Source organism: Diospyros lotus, chromosome 2 (assembly GCF_014633365.1).
Source record: "Diospyros lotus cultivar Yz01 chromosome 2, ASM1463336v1, whole genome shotgun sequence".
Taxonomy (NCBI): Eukaryota; Viridiplantae; Streptophyta; class Magnoliopsida; order Ericales; family Ebenaceae; genus Diospyros; species Diospyros lotus.
The window spans coordinates 40,699,621-40,717,231 of record NC_068339.1 but is presented as its reverse complement, the minus strand read 5'-3'; the positions used below and the strand labels follow the sequence as shown (position 1 = coordinate 40,717,231).

At 36.3% G+C, this 17,611-nt stretch overlaps 2 protein-coding genes and 1 non-coding gene across 3 annotated transcripts; 2 read left to right on the top strand and 1 right to left on the bottom strand.

The window, feature by feature from the left end:
- The first annotated feature begins 4,711 nt into the window (after positions 1-4,711).
- On the top strand, positions 4,712-6,394 carry LOC127795042 (caffeoylshikimate esterase). The gene is made up of 2 exons (XM_052326458.1): positions 4,712-5,377; positions 5,526-6,394. Exons 1-2 carry the CDS (start codon positions 4,844-4,846, stop codon positions 5,964-5,966), a joined length of 975 nt encoding a protein of 324 aa, XP_052182418.1. The 5' UTR covers positions 4,712-4,843; the 3' UTR covers positions 5,967-6,394.
- An 8,478-nt stretch (positions 6,395-14,872) lies between these two features.
- Positions 14,873-14,979, bottom strand: LOC127796119 (small nucleolar RNA R71). Its single transcript, XR_008021948.1, has one exon. It is a non-coding gene; the product is annotated as a small nucleolar RNA R71 (small nucleolar RNA).
- Positions 14,980-15,259: 280 nt separating this feature from the next.
- On the top strand, positions 15,260-17,254 carry LOC127794819 (uncharacterized). The gene is made up of 2 exons (XM_052326074.1): positions 15,260-16,106; positions 17,223-17,254. Exons 1-2 carry the CDS (start codon positions 15,260-15,262, stop codon positions 17,252-17,254), a joined length of 879 nt encoding a protein of 292 aa, XP_052182034.1.
- The last annotated feature ends 357 nt before the right edge of the window (positions 17,255-17,611 follow it).

The following is a 17,611-nucleotide window of genomic DNA, read 5'->3' as shown; positions in this document are numbered from 1 at the left end:
AATTGTTTTCAAGAGAATATCACGTGTTATGCATGTTGTTAAGACGAACACAGAAAGGACTGCCCCAAGACTAAAGAGACACCTCCAACCAAGAATCAAATGGGGATTACATGTTTCTCGTGCAATCAACCTGGTTATTACACGAGTGAATGCCTGAAAAGACAAAAGATAAAGCCACCTGGGAAGGTGTATCAAGGACCTTACACTGGACGAGTTTATTGCTTGATAAGAAAGAATGTAAATACCTATCCAATAATGACAAATGGTATACTGATGTTATTCAAATAAATTTTGATGCATTCATGATCATGACATATGCATTGGGTTAGAGGAAACTTGGAAATTGGGTTTTAAGGCATAGGATTTAGAATACCAAAAGCTATGATCTAGTACTACCGGGAGACTTGAAACTTCGGTAGAAAATCGTGATGCTAGAACCCAACTAGTAAAATGATGGAAATCAATTGACTGTAATTCCTTGAGGACTAAACGTTTGATTATGTCAATGAAAAATGTTACCTGAAAGAATTAAGCATGATATGGAGTGTTGATTTGAAGATTAAAGAATCTAAGAATTAATTTGATAACATAGAATATTATTTTGAGGTTCAACCCAAAAAATGTCTTGAGGTAAAAATTTAGGATCTTTTGATGAGATAGTTATACAATATGATTTGAAAAATGATTGTGGTCATTTGGCAGAAATTGTGGTGATATTAGTTGAAAAATGCCTACGAAAATGAAGAAACAATAAGTAAAGACCAATCAATGATTAAGTTTGAAGTGATCTAAGATAAGGTGTAGCAAACTTCAAGGACAAAATTCATTTGAGAACTTGGAGATAAAATTTAAATTTTGAGAGATCAAAAGTTTGACTGACTAAATGACAAATAACTTTATCTTTAGAAATTGTAAATTTTGATTACGAAATTTTTGTAAGGTAGGAGAATGTAATACCCCATGTTTTTATGAGATTGTCAAGTAATTTAAATAAATTTGAAATATCAAAAAATTGGCTTGATAGTAAAATAAGTCGCCGAATCAACGTAGGGAGTACCTTGGAACTTATATGTCTAAAGAAAGGGGTATGACATGGACGAGCGTCTCAAGATGAGATTTATAACGTTGAAATAAATTAAAATAGAGATAATTTTTGGTACAACTAAAATATAACCTAAAAAATTGAATGATTATGAGGGACTTTTGAAAAGTCAACGGAACCCTAAGGGAGCTCCGATTTTATGTAAGAATCAACCTTGAAGTAGTTATAGAATTAAACGATAGTCTTATGAGAACACTAGGGTAAAAGCATACTTATGAAGTAATTTGGAGTTCTTAGTTTTGGATTTTAAATAACCCATTGAGTACTAAATCAATGATTGAAGGTGTTACAGTATTTAATCAATCATCTAAGTTAATTTGGAGGTATTAAATATGAATTTAATTAATTAACGCATAGTATATATATATATATGCATAAAAAAAAGAAATAAGCCAGTGTATAACTTTTCTATGTATTATGTTGTATATAGATAAAATATATAATATATGTTGCGTGGGGATGAAGTGAGGAACAGTGAAGCATACATATTATATGTATTTGTGAAGGCTAAGTTGCTTGATATAATATGTATATATATTTATTTGTGTGAAGTGTGCGTGAAGATCAAGGAGTTTCTTGTCCAAGGATGATGCAATTATAATTATAATATGTATATATATGTATGGAGTGGTGGTCAAGGAAGCAACAACGGTGTGGAGGGTATAAATAGGCTTGGGCATAAGGGACAAAAGGCAGGGAGATAAGAGAAAAAAGGAAGAGGAGAATGAGAGTGAAGAAGAAGAACAAAAAGAAAAGAAATAAAAAGAGGAAAATTTTCAAAAATATTTAAGAATTTATTTGAAATTAGAGGAACGTGTTGAGGTTCAGAATTTAGCATTTAAAAGTCTAACACGAGAGTTCAGGTTGAGCATGAATTTCAAGGCATTCTGAATCGCATTCAAGGTGAGTGGTTTTATTGATAAATTGATTTTGTTGCATGTGAATGATTTAATCTGTGAATTGTTGTTTTCATGTGGATGGTGCATCCAAAGTGGTTATTTACATGTGCATTTAATTTTTTACTTTAAATTATATGCATGAAAATGTTAGTTTTAAATGATGCATCGAATCATGGCATGTGGCATTGGTATGTTTATGTGGGATGTCAACATGTGTTGTGATACTCAAGTGATAACACTAAGGAAGTGTGTCAAGGAATAAGGCCCACTTGTGGCGGGGGCTGAAAGTGGACACCACTCCAGGTTTCTTTGAGCTGTAGTATTATTGTTGAGGTAGACGTGGATTCCCAGGGTTAGTGTTGATCCTCTTGTGATCAGGGTTAGTGTTAACATGGTTCAAAATGCTTTTGAGTGGGAGCGTAATGCCTATCATGATAGTAGGGTGATACTTGGGTTCATGTTGAGGTTGTTCTTCTTAAGTAGGATTGTGTTATGCCAATGTGTTAATATGGTTATGTTGCCTTCAGAGAGATTGTTCTTTTCATGAGATATGGGTCAAGTGTTGTGTAGGATTCTTTTGGGCAGGAACAAGTTGGGATATGTCGGTTTGTTTCATGGTCTTGCATATATTTATGAAAATATTTTTGAACTCTCACTTAAATGATTCAACATCTAATTTAGACTATATTCTTGGACTATTCAAATGTTCCAAGTGAAAGTAGTTGTGCCAAGGGAAATGAGGTTATCGAGATGTAGCCGTTGATTACATTGAAGACATTTAGCATATATTTTGATTATGTTTGAGGTGTTTAGTCGTGTTGTTGAGGATTAATCTCTATGTATTTTGTTTTGAAGATGTCATGTCAAACAATGGTACGATTTCTATATTATGAATAAAAGAATTACGGTTACGTATAATTTGAGGTTTCAATCTTACTTCCGCTAATATGATGATATTACCTGTCTTACCTTATTGATTATTAAGTTTTATATGCTAAGAAAGTAGAATGTGATAGTTGGAAAATGATTTATGTCAAGTGTATGTTAGAAAAAAAATATATTCCCTTAATCCCGAATTAATGTGCGCCTAGAAAAAGCGGAACATTACATTTACAACAATCTACTCGTTCGTAACTACAAACTATTACAAGGCCCAAGGCAACAAAAAGGTTTTGGTATGTATGGATAGAGTAATGATATTAAGAGAATCTTTAATAGAGATGAATAACGATAATGTTGTAATTTATGTGAATTATATAATTGACAATACATATCTATTTAAAATATAAAAAATAAAATATATTACACGTCATTTTATTTTTTTTAAACAAACACTTTCCTCCATATAAGTTATCACATCACTGCTATTCATCAATAGCATTATTTGTATGGATAACATACAAACTTTAATTACAGTTTAAAAATAAAGAACAGAAAAAAAAATCTAAATACAATTTATCATACTTTATCACTTTATTTATCTTAAATTCCTGATAACCTAAATGTTACAAATTTTTCTAGGCATATTCTCACAATTGCTCCTTCCCATCTCTCACGTGATTTCTGTAATTATTAATTTAATCTATAAAATAATTAAATTAATAATATTATTGTACAACACTATTAAAACTCACCCGTTAATTTAGATTGTAATCAAATCAAGCCGAGATTTTCACAGCTCGAACTTGACACCTTAGGATTTTAGCGAGTTTAACATTAAAAATGTGTTCAAACTCGAGTATGTTAAAAATTTATCAATCCCGGGTTTGGCTCACCAAAATTTTATTTATCATGTTAAACGAGTTTAAGTTTGAGCTCATCAGATTTTTTTTTAAATTAAAAATATTAAAATCTACTTTTATATAATAAAAAAATAACAAATATAAGTATAAATTCTTAAAATAAATATAATAATATTATTTAAACAACACATAAATATGATTATCACAAATAAAAGAATAAATAATAAAATATTAAAATAATAATAATAAAAATTATTTCATGAGGCGAGATTTGTCTTACTCAAATCTAACTCTAAATTAAAATTTAAATTTGATTCATTTATAATATGAGTCAAATACAAATAAATATTTATCAAGTTAAAACTACGCCGCTCACGAAGAACTTAAGTGACTGGTGTACTACCTTCCATTAATTAAACCCTTGACTTTAAATCTACCTTTTTCATCAGTCAAATTTATTTCGTGATGAATTATGTTACACGGAAATGAAAATAAAAATTTTTTTGATAGAAAATAAAAATATAAAAATAAATATTTTTTTAAAAAAATAAACATAAATAGGATCTAAAACAGGAATGTGAAATATTTCAAAAATATTTTCAAAACGAAAAAACGAATCTTATAAAATATTTCTATACAACATAAGTGATGAACGGTCGCTTAAGAAGATAAAAAGGAAAAAGAAACGAAAGAAATTGGAGTTTGGTGAAATTGGTCCATTTGGCTACAAATTGGTTGGTTTTGGCTAAGTGGCGGACCCTACCAATCAATCAAGTGAGTGAGCAACCACCCACCCACCAACCTCGCCTGCCCCACATCCCATCCCCACCAGAGGGTAGGTCATAGGTGAAACCTACTTTTTCAATCAAAATACTTAATTTTCTATATATCATGATGGTTCAAGATTTGATCACCTTAGTAATAATAATAACTTGAAATTTCCATCTCTTTGGAAAATATTGAAAAAATACAAAGAAAAAAACCGAAGCAATCCTCACCAACCCCATCCAACCACCACCATTCCTACACATTTTAAAACTGTCCCATCATTCCATCCCTCCATCTTTCCCGTTCGCCGGAATCTCGCGGCCGCACGAACCATGCCGGACGATGCTTCCTCGCCTCCTCCGCCGCCGCCCAACTTCTGGGGGGACATGCCGGAGGATGAATACTACACTTCCCAGGGTGTCCGAAACACCAAATCCTATTTCGAAACCCCCAACGGCAAAATCTTCACGCAGTCCTTCCTGCCGCTGGATCTCCCCGTCAAGGCCACCGTCTTCATGACCCACGGCTACGGCTCCGACACCGGCTGGCTCTTCCAAAAGTTCTGCATCAGCTTCGCCGGCTGGGGCTACGCCGTCTTCGCCGCCGACCTCCTAGGCCACGGCCGCTCCGAGGGCCTCCGCTGCTACCTCGGAGACATGGAGAAGATCGCCGCCACGTCCCTCTCCTTCTTCCTCAGCGTGCGCCGCAGCGACGAATACAGGCACCTGCCGGCCTTCCTCCTCGGCGAGTCCATGGGTGGCGCCGCTACCATGCTGATGTACTTCCAGTCGGAGTCCGACACCTGGACCGGCCTGATTTTCTCAGCACCACTCTTCGTCATTCCAGAGAACATGAAGCCATCCAAGGTACCGGTTTTACTGTTAATTGCTACTTCTATTTCAAACCCAAACCAAAAATCAAGAATCAAAATTTTGAAAATTTGCGATATAAGAAACCGATCGAATTGAAACCAAATGACATTAATCAATCGAAATCATCAAATGGGTTAATTAGGTGAGGCTGTTCGTGTACGGGCTGCTGTTCGGCTTGGCAGACACGTGGGCGTCGATGCCGGACAACAAGATGGTCGGAAAAGCCATAAAAGACCCGGAGAAGCTGAAGATAATCGCCAGAAACCCAAGAAGGTACACGGGGAAGCCGAGGGTGGGGACGATGAGGGAGCTGGCGAGGGTGTGCGAGTACATCCAGAGCAACTTCCACAGGGTGAAGGCGCCGTTCCTGGCCGCGCACGGCACGGCGGACGGCCTGGCCTGCCATACCGGGTCGCAGATGCTGTACGAGAAGGCGTCGAGCGCCGACAAGACGCTGAAGCTGTACGAGGGCATGTACCATTCGTTGGTACAGGGCGAGCCCGACGAGAACGCCAATCTTGTCTTGGCCGACATGCGGGCTTGGATTGACGAGAGAGTCGAGACGTATGGCTCGCAAATGTAAATTTCGATCAAATTAAGCAACATATATCAATAATAATAATAAAAATAAAATGCCGCTAGTGGCATAGTCAAGTGATAAAGGTGTAGGTTGAAAGCTTGTCTGAAGGTTCTTAGTGTGAGTTCGATTGCTTGGGGAAGTAGAATGCTTCTTTCTGGTGAGGACCTTAGAAGTGATATTAGTGGTGTTAAGGTCTATCACCCTAATCATTTAGGCACATCTCTCGATTTACCTCCTCAGTGTAGTTCTAGGGGTAAGGTGGTTGAGGATGTTAGTAATGAGGCGTAATCCAAAAAAAAAAATAATAAAAATAAAATTGACGATAATGATTCACCACCGCCGTCGTCGTCGTCGTACTGTTGATTGTCGTACTGTATCCAACTGTGTAATTAACTCCAAAATTGGCAAGGAGTCGAAATTTGCTGTCCCAATAGCTATTCCCTCCCTTATCATCCAATGAAATGCGTCACATAATCCATTATTAAATAATAATTTTTAAAAAATTATAAAATCAAATAAAAAAATTATTATTCAAATAATAAATTTTTTGTTTAATTTAATAATTGTTTTTTTAAAAAAAATTACTATTTGATAATGAGTGATGTGATCATATTTCATTAGATGAACAAAAAAGGAAGGAGCCTTTTGAGACAACAAATCTTGACTCGTTAAAATGCACCTCCATTTTGAGTAGGTAGTTGGTAGCAAAGGCTAACAAGGTTGCTGACCAACCAACCTCTCGACTTTCTCTTTCTCAATTTTAGACATAGCATTTAATGATATTATTATCAAAATTTAATAATTTGCATGTAGAGATGTGCCTATACCCTCAAATTATTGAATTTTGATATTTGATATAATTCAATCCATCTTTTAATTTTTCATTAAATTTTGTTAATAAAAATGGACTTGATATATTATAATATAAATCGAAAAATTACTTAATATTAAAATTAATATAAACTTGATAATTAAATAAATTTAGAATTTATATTAATGTATGTAAACCAAAAACTAGAGCTAATGTTGGCTTCAAGAAACTAAAGTAGAGCTAAAGTGACAAGTTACAAAACAAATTAAAATAAAGGTAAATTGCATCCAAATTTCTTGTGATTTGAGTCATTGTTGAGACATATCTTGTGATTTTAAAATATTTTTAGGAGTCTTTGTAGTTAACATTTTTTTGCTCTCAGGTCCATCTGTTAACACTAATAATTATTAGTTTTGTGTAATTTAATATCACCTCATATTAAGGAAGGGTGAATTATGTGTTTAAAAATTTGTAGAGGCTTTAAAGAGAAATTTGAAAACAGGGAATTAGGAGTAAGAGAAAATATAAATTAAAATAAGTAAAAGATATAAAAGATTTAGAGTGATTCGGCTCAATTCAACCTACTCCACTACTCTATCTTCCTACTAAAATTTTCAAAATCCATTATAACCTTCTATTTAACCAAGTAGGTCATCCAATAAAATCATTAGAAATTTGCAACCTCCTATTTATATCCAAGTACGTTCTCTAGTACAACTGTTAGGAAATACAACATAATTTACCCAGAGAATAATTTGAGAGTTGACACTATTAGTTACAAAGATCTCTTTAAAATATGCGACAAAGCTTTAACAAGATATTACAAAGATAAATAGCCTTGGATTGAGAGAAATATTGAAAGTATAAGCACCGGTAAGAAGAATAATATCACTTGTAAGCTTCTATCACTTGATCAACCTCTCTAGTACATCATTGGGTTGGTATTTATAGTATTCTCTCGTGCATTGAATTAACTAGTCGCTGCAAGAGCCGTGGAGAGTTTTAATGTCTACAAACTAGTCGTTTAAACATGTCAATGAAGAAACAGTCGATAGTTTATCAAACTGATCGACATTTTTTTTGAGAAATTTGAAACATACTCACAGTTTTAGGCAAACGTTCGACTTCTTTTAAAAAAATGGTCGACAATTTTGACAACAAGTTGACATTATACAGTATGATCTACATTTTTTGAATTTACGTGAAAATAACAAAGAGTTGAAATTTGCTCTGTTGACAGTTCAAGAGAATGGTTGATTGTTTTTGCATAATTCATTCACCTAAGGCTAAAAATAATTGACTTTTTCTAAAATGGTCGACTCTTTTTGACCTTAAAAAAAAAAGATCGACTTTTTTTCCAAAACGGTCGACTTGTTTCCTCAGCTCATTCACCTAAAGTTAAAAGCGATCAACATTTTTAAAAAATTGTCAACAATTTTTAATTATGAATAACTCATTTATCCTTTTGTCATTATTTGGATTTTGGCATTTTCAATTTTAAAAGATAAAATTTATCTCATTTTCAAATTCCAAAGCTTTAAATTTTTTCATCATCAAAAGCAAAAAAAAATTAATTAAATCGATCCTAACTAAATAAAAAAAACAAATATAATTGTAGAACAAGAAAAAAAGATGATAATTCGTATGTATTATACATATACAAAATTTTGATACATACATACAAGGTTGATCCCTAGATGTAAAAGACAGATAATAGCTAATAAGGAAATCAGATCTTCAACAAAAGGAAAGGATCAAACTTAAATCTTGAATAAAATGAAGGAATAGATTTTGATCTTGAATAAAAGGACGGGATTAGAGGAATCAATATTCACAATTAAACATAGAGACATTCTAGGGATTTCTAATCCTCTCATTTAAGTTGGTGAACGAATATCATGCATTCCTAGCTTGCTTGTTAATTCCTGGAATTTGTGTATGGGAAGTCTCTCAATTAAAGCATTTGTAATCTGTTCTTCATATGGTACATATGGTATGCTAACAAGTCTTGCTTCTATCTTCTCTTTAATGAAGTGTTTCTATTTCCACATTTTTTGTTTGATTATGTTGTACTAGATTATGTGCAATGATAATGGTAATTTTTTTTTTTATCACAATACAGTTTCATATTCATATTTTGTTTAATTTTCAAATGATTTGAAGCCACAGTAATTCACAAATATATACCTAATGCCATTGTCGTGAATTCTATTTCGCCACTTAACTTTGCTACCATATTCTTCTTTTTATTTCTCTATATTATCAAATTATTTTCTATAAAGGTGTAAGTCTGAGGTAGATCTTTTGTTAGATAGTGAGCTTGCATGATCTGTATTAGTGTAGGTTGCTAAGGATAAGTTTTGGCTAGTTTGAAATAAAATATCTCTTCTTGGGGTTGATTTTAGATAGTGAAGGATCTTCTAAACAACTTGCATATGATTTTCTCTTTGATCATGGATAAATTGGCTAATTGTACTAATAGCAAAGATTATGTTTGGCCTTGTGTGCAATAGGTAGATTAATCTACCTACCAACTTTTGATACCTTCTTTTCTCAATTGTTCTTTCATCATGTTCTCAATCAACCTATGATTTTGATCAATTAGGATACTTACAGCTTTTCCTCATAGAGTTTCAATTTCGTTCAATAGATCTAACACATACTTTCTATGAGATAAGAAGATATCTTCCTTCAAATAAGCCACCTTTATCCCAAGGAAGTTTTTTAATCTTCCAAAATCCTTGATTTCAAATTTCCTAGCCAATTGGTCCTTTAAACGACTTTACTCAACCATGTCATTTCTTGTCACTATAATGTGATCCACGTACACTAGAAGTGCAATAACCTCCCCATTTGGTGAATGCTTGATAATTAAGGTATGATCCCCTTGGCTTTGTTTGTACTCCATCTTCTTCATTGCTCATGCAAATCCATTAAACCACATCCTTAGAGATTGCTTTAAGCCATAATGGGCCTTTTTTAGTCGACACACTTGATTTTGTTCAACATTCTGATTGAACCCAAGTGGTAGTTCCATGCACGCCACTTCCTCAAGGTCTCGATGTAAAAAGATATTTTTTACTTCAAATTGTCATAAACTCTAATCAAAATAGAGAACCAAGGATATTAAGATACGGCTTGTATTCATCTTTACCATAGGGGCAAAGGTTTCTAGGTAGTCATTCCCATACTTCTAAGCATATTTTTTGGCCACTAATCTTGTCTTATACCTTTTCAAGGGCCCATTAAGCTTATACTTTAAAGTATACACCAATGTACACACTATTGGGACTGTTTTCTTTGGTCTCGTGACAATATCCCATATTTTGTTTTTCTCCAAAGCATTCATTTCTTCTTTCATGGCTTAGACCCAATTTTTTTCTTTTAACGCCTCTTACAGACTTCTTGGGATATCGATAGAATTTAGACTAGTGAGAAAGGTCTGACAATGAAGAAAGAGTTTGTCATAGGAAATAAAATGTGGAATAAGGTTTTTTGTAGAACTTTGGATTCCTTTTCTCAAAGCAATAGAAAGATCGAGATCAATAAAAGTACCAAGAAAGAGGATGTATCAATGAGTTTACCTGTGTAAGGTTCAAATATATCATGAAGAGAGGAAGTGACGGTGAGTTTACTTGTGAAAGGTTCACCTACCTCAATTCTGGGTCCCGATTCAGATGATGGAACTCGCATTGGAGCTGAATTGGAATTTCCTTTCCTAGAGTAAGCATGTGGTGAACTTGTAAATTTCTTCTTTGGAGGTAGAGTCAATGAGTGATTAGATTTTAGCATAATGGTCAGGTAAGGAAATGGCAGATTCATCTCTTGGGTGAGTCGACATGGTTGGGTTAGGGCTTGGTTGTATCGATGTGGCCGAGTGAGTTAGCGGGTTTAGGAGATCTAGTGAAAGAATGTCATCTTCCTAGAATAGTGTTCCCCTTGATGATTAGATTCTAATACAGAGAAACACGGTCAATTTCATAAACTGTGATGTCTATGTATACAAAGATCTTATAGAAAAATAGGTGATAACACTTAGACCTTTTTTTTGAGAACTTGAGTAATTGAGAAAAATGTACTTGAGGGCTCTAGAGTCAAATTGCTTCAATATTGTTTATGGATCTGAACAAAGGCTATGCAACCAAACATTTTGAGGTTTGGAATGTTTTGAGGAACACATTCGGTAAGGGTTTCAAAAAGAGATTGAAAAGGAGTTTTGTTCTCAAGTAGCCTAGAAGGGAGCCGATTAATGAGAAAAGCCGTTGTTAGGATGGCCTCATCCCAAAACCTTTTTGGTACATTCATTTGGAATATGAGAGATTGGGCGACATTTAGGAGATGATGATTTTTTTTTTTTTGCTTTGCCACCTTGTTTTTGTTGTGGCATAGCCTCCGGGACAATTCTCCTCATAGAAGTCCTCAGGGAGCATGTCCATAGTCCCTAAGAAGTGTGCTCGACCCCTCGAGATGCGTGCCCATAGTCCTCGAGAAACGTGCCCATAGTCCTCGAGAAATGTGCATATGGCTGGACATTCGTTCGGTTGGGTACTACCTTTTGGAGCAAAGGCAAAAGGAAAAAGCCAAATATGTCAAAATATATCAAATATGTAATAAAATAAGAAAGGAGCCAGAAAGTGGGGGGCGACCCTATATAAGGGGATGGTCGTCCCATGCATGGCCTTTTCTGGCCATTCTAGGCCACGACAAGCCCTTTACCAGCTAGCCAGCGCACATGTCCAAGAGAGTTCCCTTCCGGACACCTCTTTAGCACTAGCCTTAGCCATGCGTGGCCCCGTAGACCCATCCGACATTGAAGACCCAGCGCCTATTAGTGCGCTTACCTTAGCCATCCTTAGCCATGTGTGGCCCTTTATGGCTATGTAGAGACCCTTCTGGCCTTGAAAACCCATCCGTGTCAACTTGGGATTCGACCCGAAACCCATTCGAGACCTGGCCGAAGACTGCCCATCAGCCCAGCCATGTCATGTTAGCTAGCGCCACACGCAGCCATGCATGGCCCTACGTGGGCCCCATGCTACCCCAATTTATGCACTAGTACTCCCCGCATGGCCTTGGTCGCGCCCACCTGGGTTATGTCATGCCCATGTGCCCCATACGTGGTCTCTTACCGCGCACCAATTGCGCCCCGACGTGCCCACACATTCCGTGCCATGAGTATTTCCTTTACAGGTATCCGTGAATGACCTTTCTGGGCAGTCGCGCACGTTTCCTGCCAAGCCTTTGCATGTCAAGGCCTGGGGCTTACCCAAAGTCGCCTGGCCACAAGTCACTCGGTGGCTCCGAAAGCCTTTCGGACCTATCTAGAGGATACTCATTGGGGCACTTTCACCCCAAATGTACCTCCAAGGCCCTGGCCTCATTGAGATCCTACTCCCCTAGAGGCTCATATTGTACACATCATATATACATACATACATACATCTACATACATCTGTATTACATTTTCCAGATATTAGTATTTGACTGAGGCATCGGAGGGCCCACGTAGGGAAGACCCTTGCGTGGCCTTGGACTGCCCTCTATTTTGTAAACCCTACAACTGTTGTGAGGCTTTGTCCCTCAGCTCCCCCAGCCAATGGGTTGAGGCCCTCGTTGTCCGTCTCATTCAGTGGTGCCCGACCTTCACCTTCTCACCCAGACTTTGCTTTGGTTGATCCCAAGACGAACAAATGTTAATTGTTGTAGTCTGGTAATAACAATTAATATTTGTAGTCTGAAAATTGTTGTTACCAGACTACAACAATTAAATTTATTTGTCTTGGGATCAGGTAGAGTAGAGTCCTTCACCATGGCAAAGGGTCCTATATACCATGAGTAAGGCAAACGAATTTGGAATGGGTCAAAGCTAGAATCTAAAGAGGCAGAAACTTTGATGGGTCCTCAGGGGCTTTCGGATGAGTTTCCCGGATGGGCCTTTGGGGAATCAAGAGAAAGAGGACCCCGATAGGCCTTTGGGAGGCAAGGGTTTCGATTATTCAGGTGAGCTAGGCTAGGACTTAGCATACAGGCACAAATAAAAGTCAGAAAAACATGCAGGAGATTCTCTCATGCGGGCCCTCCGATGCCAAAGTTAGACAATAGTCCAATGTATGTCCAAAGTATGATGTATGATGCAAGTGTATATCTCTATTCCGTGTTTCAAAAGGGTATTTATGTTCCCAGATGGGTTCTAGAGAGAGACTAAGTAATAACTAATAAGTGTCTTTTATACACTTATTTTGGTCTATAAACTTAGCATTTATACATTCAATGAGCATGATTTCTACTTGATTTGGTTCTATATATGGTTATGTAGATGTAGAGTATGTGTTGAATACACTTGGAGCAAAAAGAGTGATTTTGGTGCATAATGGGAGTGAAATAAAGCTTGGAGGCAAGGTCGGGTATCAATGCAAAAGAAAGCAAAAGATTATCAAGAGCCAAAAAGTGGAAGATGATAAAGCAAGAGGCCAAAGAAAAAGGCTAGCGAGCTTATAACGGTATGCATACCACTGTAGGATCGGTTTAAGGTTTAGTTTCTCGAGCTCATGGTCCTACAGCGGAATGCATACCGCTGTAGGACCGCTTTAGGAATTGCTATTTGGAGCTCACGGGTCTGCAACAACAAGCATACTGCGGTAGCGTTCTGAACTTCAAATCAAAGCTCGATTTCGGCTCATCTCCGTCCAAATCAATGAAAAATGAGAGTTTTCACTATGCACGACTTTAATAACCTAAAAACCACTATATAAAGACTTGTTCTTAAGGGTTTTGGGAGTTTTTTGGGTACGGAAGAGAAGAGGACGAAAGATTGAAGACACTTGGGTTGTATTTTTCTTTTTCTTTTCCTTTTCAATTCTTTGCTATGGATTCCAAGTCTTTTCTTTTTCTTTTGATTGAGAGCATGCATAGCTAAGTATTTATAACTAGGGTGAATGATGAAATCTTGACTTCTAATGGTTTGATTTAAAGTTATTCGGTTTGCTATTTTCTTATCCATCTAGGTTGATTGTTTGCTATATTTATAATGTTGTTTTGATGCTTGACTACCATTAAAATATATTTGTGATTTGTATTACTTTCGAGAGATTCAATATGGATTAGACATGGTAGCTAACAACGTAGGGTTCTATAATAGGTAGAGATATCTTTATGCCCTATGAAATCATTTTGTGATGATCTCTGTGATTGAATGCATGTTTATATGTTCGAAGGTTGATTAGAGATAGTTAATCTCATATATATACATAGAATTGAATGACCATTGAGAGAGGCTTTTGGTTGTAATTGGATTATCGATTTTCAACCTAAGATAAGGAATAACAAGACTCGAGTAATGAATAATTGAATCATAGAAGGCCGACGGTGGATTCACAAACCCTAGTGCCCTAACTTTGAGAGTTTTTGAATCAAAGAAATTATTTTATTTGCATTTTTTATTAGTAAATTAGTTTTCATTATAGTTGAAGTCTTTGTTAATGTGTGTGTTAGGTTAAGGTTAAATCCATGGGAGTAAATATCAAAAGTTAGTCCTCGTGTGTAGGGATTGAGATAGTGCATGAGTCGTTCAGAACGTCCGAATATTTGTGAGTTCGATCCAGAGATAGAAAGAACGTTCCATCAAAGGTGTCGTGAACATAGAGCAAAGAGGGAAGAGCAACTGAATAATATGGGTGACAACACCAATCAACTCATTCAAATGGCGCATCCCATTGAAGTTAATGAAAGAGACATTCTGATGGGGGACTTCATGATGCCCCCAGTGATTGAGAACCGGTCAAGTATAATTTATCCTACTTACGGGCATGAAAACTTTCAGTTGAGGTCGGACGTGATAAATCTCTTCGCCAACAACATACCATTTTATGGGATGAGCGAGAAAAATCCACACTATCACTTGTCTCGATTTCTAGAGTATTGTGGGAATTTCAAGTATCAAGGAATTAATAAAGAAGCACTCAAGATGCGTCTTTTCTCTCACACTCTGAAGGATAGGGCTCGAGAGTGGTTAGACTCATTACCACCAGACAATATTACTACATGGACAGATTTGGTACAGAAGTTCACACTCAAATACTTTCCACCGGCTAAGATTAGCAAGCTCAAGCATGAAATTTCAACCTTCCAACAAGCCGAATCAAAAAAATTTCATGAGGCATGGGAACGGTTCAAAGAGTTGTTAAGGAACTGTGTAAGTCACGGTTTTCCATTACCAGCCCAAAATCATTATTTTTATGCTGGTTTAACTCCTTACAGTCGTTCAGCGGTGGATTCTACAACAGGTGGTTCCATTCGAAACAAATCAGCCAGGCAACTTCATGATCTTTTTGAAACAATGAGTAAGCAGTTTGTAATGTGGCCGGATAGGAATTCACATAAAAGAGCAGCAAGAGTGCATGAAGTAGATGTGAGTACTGTAATGCTAGCTAAGATTGATGCTTTGTCAAAATAGATGGAAGCATTCAAATATGCCTCATCCGCTAATATGGTGCAAGGATCTCATCCTATTTGTGTAACTTGTGGGGCAAATCATCTGTTGTTCGAATGTCCACTAGTTATCACGGATCCTTCTTTTATAGAGCAGGCCGCATATGCACAGAACTTTCAACATCAACAAAATAATCCATTTTCTCAGACGTACAATCTCGGCTGGAGAAACCATCCTAACTTCTCCTATGGCAACAATCAAAATAGTCAAAATCCACCAAAAATGGGAAGACCACAAGAAGAAACAGTCTCAAAGCTTCAAGAACGAAGTGACCGGACCGATGCATCCATTAAGAATATAGAAAATCAAATTGGGCAGTTGGCAAAACTTCTCATCGAAAGGCAACCAAGCACATGGCCAAGTAATACGGAAGTTAACCCAAAGGAGCAAGTAAATGCAATCACAACAAGGAGTGGGGTAGAACTACCAGAAATTCATGTTAAAAGACCAAGTATGGCAAAACAAAATGGTATTGTTCAAGAGACAACAGATCAACTTGAAGAGCCCGAAGTAGTAGCTAAACAAGATAAGGTAATTTCACCACCGGTTAAGCCATATGTTCCTCCAATTCCATTCCCTCAAAGGTTGCACAAGCACAAGATGGATAAGCAATTTGAGAAGTTTTTTGAGGTATTCAAGAAACATCATATTAATATACCGTTTGCGGATGCCTTAGCCCAAATGCCCAGCTATGTGAAATTCATGAAGGAAATCTTATCAAATAAGAGGAAATTAGAGAAGCATGAAACAGTCAACCTAACGGAGGAGTGTTCAACCATCTTGCAGAAGAAGCTTCCACCAAAACTCAAGGATCCAGGGAGTTTTTCTATTCCTTGCACTATTGGTAAAATTAATTTTGATAAAGTTTTATGTGACCTTGGTGCAAGCATAAACTTTATGCCATTTTATGTTTTTAGGAAGCTTAGATTAAAAGAACCAACACCCACCACTATTTCTCTTCAATTGGCTGATAGAAGTATCAAATATCCGAGGGGAGTAGTGGAGGACATTTTGGTAAAAGTGGATAAATTTATTTTTCCTGTTGACTTCTTTGTTTTGGACATCGAAGAAGATTATGAAATGCTCTTAATTTTAGAAAGACATTTTCTTGCCACAGGGAGAGCTTTGATTGATGTCCAACAAGGAACACTTAGCCTTAGAATTTATGATGAGACGGTTACATTTAATGTATTTAAGGCTATGAAATATTCTAATGGCAATGAAAAAGAAGTCTTAATGAGAGATGACATTATTGATTTGGTAGAGAGACTTAATGACCCTAAAGAAAACTGCATTACTAACTCTTTTGATGAGCAAGAACAAATTTTGGATGCTAAGAACAAGGCCGTGGTTGTGGGCTCTTTGGGGGAGAAGCAAAACAATTGTCCATCCAAAATAGACAAATTGTGTTCTTTGGATGTTTCTTCTTCATCAAAAGCCAAGCCACCAAGTCATGAAAAGGAAAAGTTGGTAAGGGTGTTAAGGGAGCAAAAGAAGGGGATTGGATTAAAGGTTGCTAACATTCAAGGAATAAGTTCATTAAATGGCACCCACAAAATGTTGATGGAAAAAGGATTCAAGCCTCCTTAAAGATGGAGGCCTAGTCAAGTTAATGACTTTAAACAAGCGCTTATTGGGAGGCAACCCAATTTCCCATCTCTTTCATTTATTGGCATGTTGCATTTGTTTGTTTTTTTTCCCTCTTATTTTCTTTACTTTGAGTTAGGTTAAAGTGTCATTCCTTAGGATTTTTGCACAAAAACAATGTTGAGGTCATCATAACAGCATGCACTTGGTGTTTGATAAAATACCCCAACCAATGTTCACTTGCACATTGCACCTTAAGTTTGGGATTGTGAGGTTTAAGTTTGGGGGGAATTTGGGCATCCATATGATTCTGTCTACTTCATGTCGTTCTTATTTGTTGTTGCCCTCTCATATTCAAACTTGTGCATTGTAGGTACATTTTCGGAAGTGATAATGCAGCCGTAGAGCCATCCTACACCAGCTGCTTACAAGGGCAAAGCCATTGCCAAAAGTTCCAATACCTCAAAACAAGCATGTGTTGATCTATCTACCATCACAACCTTGACACTATAGTTCGAGTACACTCCTTCCTTTTCTTTCTCTTTGTTTCATTGGGACAATGAAACGTTTAAGTTTGGGGGGAGGTTCACTATGGGCAGCTTGCATATGTCATATGGTCTGGTTGTATGATTTTATTAAAAAAAATAAAAAATTATCTTGTTTTGTTGGGTAGACGTGCCATCAATGATGAAGCTTATTTGGTACCATTTTGATGTAAAGAGTAAAGATGGTGATGCTACTCATTTCGTTTTGAGATTCATT

Bases quoted from the DNA above. Each gene is read 5' to 3' on its own strand.
- LOC127795042 (XM_052326458.1), top strand. From the start codon at position 4,844: ATGCCGGACGATGCTTCCTCGCCTCCTCCGCCGCCGCCCAACTTCTGG. The intron at 5,378-5,525 runs GTACCGGTTTTA...TGGGTTAATTAG, and splicing joins AGAACATGAAGCCATCCAAG to GTGAGGCTGTTCGTGTACGG.
- LOC127794819 (XM_052326074.1), top strand. From the start codon at position 15,260: ATGGTGCAAGGATCTCATCCTATTTGTGTAACTTGTGGGGCAAATCAT. The intron at 16,107-17,222 runs GTAAAATTAATT...TGTGCATTGTAG, and splicing joins TTCTATTCCTTGCACTATTG to GTACATTTTCGGAAGTGATA.